A 6906-nucleotide genomic window follows, 5' to 3' on the forward strand; every position below is an offset into this window, starting at 1 on the left:
TACCACGTGTCACCAGACCTTTACATACATACCTTTGGAAGGTAAACCATTACTGAAGAAGACGTCTCCAGAGCCTCAGTGTTTACACTCAGAACATGAATACTACACCTCATTTTTTGGAACCACTTTTTTCTTTAGGTAAAGTCATGAAGCTGAGCCCCAAAGCAGAAGAAGTAGCTACGTTCTTTGCAAAAATGCTCGACCATGAATATACTACTAAGGAAATATTTAGGAAAAATTTCTTTAAAGACTGGAGAAAGGTATTGTAGCCTATATATTGATATCCTAGCACCTTACAAAAATATTGATCAACTACTAAGTAATAAATTGTAATTTTACAAAAAATTCCCTGATGTACAATTTGAGTTTTATGAATTTTATTGTATTAAAAAGTTGGGGGAGGGGGTTCTGTTCATTTACTGTATTATATAGGTTTTCTGTCCAACAAGAATACCTGTATTTCTTTCCTGTCAGCTCTCATAGGCCTGTAGGGGGTAGTTTATCAGATTAGGCCAAACAGAAAACCTCAGCTCCAGCTGAGCAAAGCAGAGTTTGCCTCTGCAGGACTGCCCTCTGTCTGCTATTGCAAAGAGACATGCATTAATGTTGTCCTGTTCCCTCTTGATTCATGCTCGTTAGCTTTGGGTACTTTCTGCTCTTGAAACCACATATCTATCCTGTATCTGCCTACGTGATTTTAAACAATTTCCTTATTCTCAATATGGATAATATGAACAGAGGCTGAGCTGAAGTTTACCTTCTGAATAGCTCTAGAAGTAAGATTTAATAAGTGAATAGAGCAAGGATGTTTCTAGGAGAGAATGAATGTGGGACTATTTCTCCCATTACTAAAATGAACGATGTGTATTCATGTTTCCCCAGCTGTGGTACTCATATGCTTAGGGGGTTGGGGCAGTGTGCCAAGGAGTACGAGAAACTACGTAAGAGTGTTACCCTTTTCAGTGTTAAGTTATTTTGAATGTCTTCTATTGAATACATATTTATAACAGAATGAAGTAAGAAACATTTTTGTTTTTTTCAAAACTCACAAGTTTAGATTGACTACCTCGCCAGATACCCTTTGACTGAAAACATGATGCTTTGCTGTAACTGCAGAAAAACCAGAGGGCTTTATAGTTTATTTACCTTCTTCTTCTGTCTCCCCCTTTTCTTTTAACTAGGAAATGACCAATGAAGAGAAGAATATTATCACCAACCTCAGCAAATGTGATTTTACCCAGATGAGCCAGTATTTCAAAGCCCAGACAGAAGCTCGGAAGCAGATGAGCAAGGAAGAGAAACTGGTACTGCAGAATTTCTTAAACCTCTGGAGAATTTTAGAATAGTGATCAGTTTATCTAATTTTCTTCTTGTTTCTTACAAAACAGTTTTGACTTTAATGATTTCACATGGCTCTGTACTAAAGATGTAGGATTCTCAGCCTAGTGAAGTCTAGAATTTCTTAAGGGTTTTACGTAGACTGAAAATTGTGAACAAGCACTATGTTTAATGGCTCAATATGAGAACCCTGGTGTTCTGTTGATCTAAAAACCAGCCAGTAGCTCCAATAATACAGTATTTAAGGATGGGCAGATCTGACCCACAGTGGCTCCTGGATGTTAGGGATTTAAGACAGATAAAATCATATTGGCCATATGTACACACACACACACACACTCTCCTTCTTTGATGTATTTTACTCTGGAATCTAGGCATGCTTATCCATCTTCGTCTTCTAGCCGTGGCCAACCTCATTCCTGAAGGATCTTTCTGGGATGTCACTTTCTTCTAGAATACTGGTAGGCAAGCTATAGATAGGCTGCTTGTTTTTGTAGAAAAGTTTTATTGGAACATGCCACATCTGCTTGTTTACCTATTATCTATGGTTGCTTTCATGCAACAGTGGCAGAGTTGAGTAATTACAGCAGAGACTGTATGGCCCTCAAGCCTAAAACATTTTCTATCTAGAATCAGAGGTCTAGGAGTTAAGGATTTTAAGGAATTCTTTGCACTTCAAGGCATTGTAGTTTCAGTATATTAAACTTGCATGTTTATATAATTTAGGCCGTTGTCTTTATATTAACTCATTGTTTGAGGGTGCCTATTTGACCTTCAGTTTAAAAAATTAGGAGTTACTATAGGGATAAGAATGATACCTGCACCAGGCTTTTTAGTCTCAGTCTTTTCTCCAGTATTCCCAATTAGTGAAATTTGGTTTATTTTTCACCTCAGGGGTGTTTTTCAAATTAAAAACCACTTTAGGGAGGGTTTGTTTTTGTTTTTTTTTAAAATATTTATGTATTTGTTTTATTTATTTATTTGGCTGAGCCGAGTCTTAGTTGTGGCACACGGGATCTTTGTTGCCACGTGCAGGATCTTCATTGCGGCATGCGGGATCTTTTAGTTGCGGCATGCAGGATCTGGTTCCCTGACCAGGTATCGAACCTGGGCCCCCTGCATTGGGAGCGCGAGTCTTAACCACTGGACTGCCAGGGAAGTCCCTAGGGAGGTTTTATAAGTAACACCATGTCAGAGCCCTGCCAAGGACACCTGTTGCCAGCAAGTTGTGGATTTTTATCTACACACAAGGCAGCAGGACTTAACTTAAATTGAATTGCTGAGTATAATATGAAGGAAGAGTCAGCAGAGGGTAAGGAGGCTCCAAATCATTCCATCTTTGGAGCAAGGATCACAGTATAAAATATATGTACCCATGTACTAGGAAAGAATCCATAACAGGTTTCTTTGCACTTGAAAACCCACGTGAAATACTGTTCACATGGGAATTTTATTGTATTTAAGCTTGAAAAATCTCTTTGGTCTTCTGGGAATTCCCTGGCAGTCCAGTGGTTAGGACTCTGCACTTCCACTGTAGGGGGCCCGTGCGGCCAAAAAAAATCTCTTAGGTTTTCCTTTATCTGAATTTGTTTCTTAGTGATTTTTAGACTTTTCTCTACCTTGACCTGTTCTCCCACAAGAGCTAAGAATGTATGAGTTGAGCACAGTAATTTGAATCCCTTTTGAGTACTTCCTTGCCATCTCCAGAAAATCAAAGAGGAGAATGAAAAATTACTGAAAGAATATGGCTTCTGTATTATGGATAACCACAGAGAGAGGATTGCCAACTTCAAGATAGAACCTCCTGGGCTTTTCCGTGGCCGTGGCAACCACCCCAAGATGGGCATGTTGAAGAGACGGATCATGCCTGAGGATATAATCATCAACTGTAGCAAGTGAGCACAGTTCATCCTTTGGCTGGAAATGAAGTGGAGGGCTTCCTTTGTTCTTGGTAGTTGGGAATTTTTCCTACATTACAGAGGACTGTTTGGGAGCAGCATGGTATTTCTATGTATAGATCTCCAAGTGTTTATCACGTATTGACTGGTGAGGAGGAAACTTGGAAATATATGCTCAGCAGATTTGTCCACTTCAGGTTATGAAAGGTGAAAATTGCTCATTACTTCTCACCTCACTGCTCTCACTTTATTTCCACAGAGATGCCAAGGTTCCTTCTCCTCCTCCAGGTCATAAGTGGAAAGAGGTCCGACATGATAACAAGGTTACTTGGCTAGTCTCCTGGACAGAGAACATCCAAGGTTCTATTAAATACATCATGCTGAACCCTAGCTCACGAATCAAGGTAAGGGGTAGCTAAGAGCTGCACCAGTTAGTGGGGCTGATAATCTCTGTCTTTTTGTTGAAATCTAATGTTCTCAGCCTCTAGAATCACTCTGACAAATTGAAAAACATCCCCACAAAAAGAAGGTAATTTCATAATTAGCATTATCTGGTGATGTCCCTAAGATGTATCCATTTTTTACATCACATTGTAATCTTATTTATTAATTCACAAATATTAACTGAAATCCCAGTATGAGCCTGGCACAGTGTATGCATGGTGCTAGGAATTGTGTTGGTAAACAAGATGGACACAGTCCTTGCCTTCACATTGTTTACTGTCCAGTGGTCAGAGTGCAATGAAGAACGTGGTAAATGTGTATTGGCTTCTACAGCTAGTTCTCTTCCTCACCTTCCTTGGCTCTGAAGAAGGGAATGTAATTACTCTGAATCCAGAAAGAGGTTGTAAAATCTAGAGTCTTACATACTCTATCTTCCTAAGGTTTCATCTGGGTAGATTCCACCAGGACCAAGTGGGATAATGTATGTGAAAGCATATCATAAACTGCTGAGTACCCATGTGTTGCTATTTATTGATACTGTTATTGAAAGGAGAAAACTGTCTTGGAAGGGCAGTCAGTTCTTGTTAGCCTGCTAGGCATACCTGCTTGGGCAAGTCCCTCAGACATACTATGGAAATGTGAACAGCAACTTAAAAGAGAGATGGGCTCCACAGAAAAACAGTCAAGGAATTAGTTCTGTATAGACTGACTGTTTACATGCAGGGGACTGAGGCTAAAGACCCTCTTAATCTTGGTTTATAGCTTATTAAACACTTGTTAAGATTTGAAAGCCACAGCTCAAAAGGCTGTGTGTCTTTTCAAGACTAAACGCACATTTTCTAGCTTATAGTCCTGTGTCCTAATGAAAAATACCCATGTATTATATATTTTCTTCAGTGTAATTGGAAAATGTCTCTGTTTTTAGTTTAGAGTAAGTATAGAATCAGAAAGAGAACCCCCGTGGCAAGTAAAAGTCAAGTCATTTAAAGAAACATGTTGTATTCCTCTTCTGAAATACCACCAAGCTGTAGGGCTACCAAGGTGGATAAACAATGGTTTTAGCCCTCAAGGAACTTATGGGCTGCTGGGCAAGTCGGATAAGAAGTCAGTTGTATTGGAAAGGTAAATGTTGAATGCTTCAGATAAATGGAGTAGTTATTCCCAGCAGCTAGAGATTAGAAACAACGTTATGAAGGAAATTTTGTTACAGTTAGGTCTTAAAAGAGAGGTATTTCAAACAGAGAGAAATGTGTCATTATGGACAGAGACAAGGGGTATGAAAAGGAGTAACAGAAAGAATTGTCAAGTGATGGTTGCACAACATTGTGAATGTACTGAATGTCACTAATGGTAAATTTTATGTTATGTGTGTTCTACCACATAAAAAAAATTTATCAAAATAAAAGATTTTGGATTACTGTTAAAAGTATTTTCACATAAGTTGACATTTGATTCTGTTAATCACCACACCAGACATGTACTAATGCCATCATTTTACAGATAAATTTAATCTCTGAGAGGCCAAATTGTTGCCAGTCTTAAATGCCATGCTAAAGTGACTAGACCATGTTCTGCATTTGATGGAGAACCACTGTCTTGGAACAGAGGAGTGTCTTGAGCATAACCCGACTTGAGCAAGATTTACAGGCATTACACATAATCAAATCAATAAATACAAACTGTTGTAAATGCTGCAAAGGATACAGGGTACCTATTTGAGAGTATGCCAGGGCACCTGATCTGGCTTCTGGGGTTTAGGAAAGGCCTTTCTGAGAAAGTAACATTTAAGATGAGACTTACAGAATGAATAGAATTTATCCATGGAAAGGATAGGGGAATGGGCATTCCAGACAAAGAAAACAGCCTTTTGAAATCCCTGAGGTAAGAAGGAGCTGCGTGTTCTTGAGGACTGAAAGACGACCACCGTAATTGGAGTACAGTGAGCAAGAAAGAGGCATGATGGAGAGGAGACTGGAGAGAGGGATGCAGGCCAGATCTTCAGACTCTTCCTTAAAAAAAAATTTTAAGTTTTTTATTTTTTTTAATGTGGACCATTTTTAAAGTCCTTATTGAATTTTGTTACAGTATTGCTTCTGTGTTTTGTTTCTGTTTTTTAATTTATTTATTTATTTATTTTTGGCTGCGTTGGGTCTTCGTTGCTTCACGCTGGCTTTCTCTAGTTGTGGGGAGCAGGGGCTACTCTTTGTTGCGGTGCACGGGCTTCTCATTGCGGTGGCTTCCCTTGTTGCGGAGCACAGGCCTTAGGTGCGCGGGCTTCAGTAGTTGTGGCGCGTGGGCTTCAGTAGTTGTGGCTCGCGGGCTCTAGAGCACAGGCTCAGTAGTTGTGGCGCACGGGCTTAGCTGCTCCACGGCATGTGGGATCTTCCCGGACCAGGGATTGAACCCCTGTCCCCTGCATTGGCAGGCGGATTCTTAACCACTGCGCCACCAGGGAAGCCTTTGCTTCTGTTTTATGTTTTGGTTTTTTGGCCACGAGTCATGTGGGATCTTAGCTCCCCGACCAGGGATAGAACCTGCAACCCCCTGCATTGAAAGGCGAAGTCTTAACCGGTGGACCGCCAGGGAAGTCCCTAAAATTTTGTCTATTATCCAAATCCAGTAGGAAGCCACTGGGCTTTAAAGAGGGGAATAACGCCAGATTTGTGTTTTAGAAACCTGTGATATAATTGATCATTCTGACTGCTGCTCTGTGGAGACTGGATTGGACACAGACAGGAAGTAGGGAGACCAGTAGGAGGCTGTTGCAGTACTCCAGGCAAGAAATGGCAATGACCTAGACAAGATGATGGCAGTGGGGGTCGAGAGAGGGGAACAGATGCCAGATACATGTGTGCTCTTACAGGCAGGATTAGAGTCGATAGTAGGAGAGTCTCTGAGGGTTGAGAGACTCGTTAGACAAGCTGGGGGAGCTCCTCAAGGGCAGAGAGCCAGCCAGTTTTTATTCAGACAATATCCAGGTAACTGCTGTGCACTGTAAGGATTTGTGCAGGTTTCTGAGTGATGGTTATGGCAGTGAACCTAGAAAGCCACCCAGATGTAGGCCCTGCCTAGAACCTTATACCCAGGACAGAGTGGCTCACTCTAGCAACTGGGTTGGGATCCTGAGTCATGAAAAATGGTTAAAGCTTTGGCAAGTGGTACTGTTGAGGGGAAAATAAATGTGATTTCTTAAGCTTTCTGTCAGTCCTCCTCGGTTATGTCCCAC

General features: G+C 40.7%; 1 protein-coding gene across 1 annotated transcript in view; it reads left to right on the top strand.

Moving 5' to 3' along the window:
* TOP1 (DNA topoisomerase I) overlaps positions 1-6906 on the top strand; it is an 87276-nt gene that overhangs the window by 62615 nt on the left and 17755 nt on the right. The window contains exons 10-13 of the mRNA XM_057530208.1: positions 139-260; positions 1182-1304; positions 3046-3233; positions 3496-3640. Of these exons, the coding sequence (XP_057386191.1) occupies positions 139-260; positions 1182-1304; positions 3046-3233; positions 3496-3640 (578 nt within the window). The remainder of the gene's footprint in view (positions 1-138; positions 261-1181; positions 1305-3045; positions 3234-3495; positions 3641-6906) is intronic.

This window comes from Balaenoptera acutorostrata, chromosome 15, assembly GCF_949987535.1.
Source record: "Balaenoptera acutorostrata chromosome 15, mBalAcu1.1, whole genome shotgun sequence".
In the NCBI taxonomy this organism is placed as follows: domain Eukaryota; kingdom Metazoa; phylum Chordata; class Mammalia; order Artiodactyla; family Balaenopteridae; genus Balaenoptera; species Balaenoptera acutorostrata.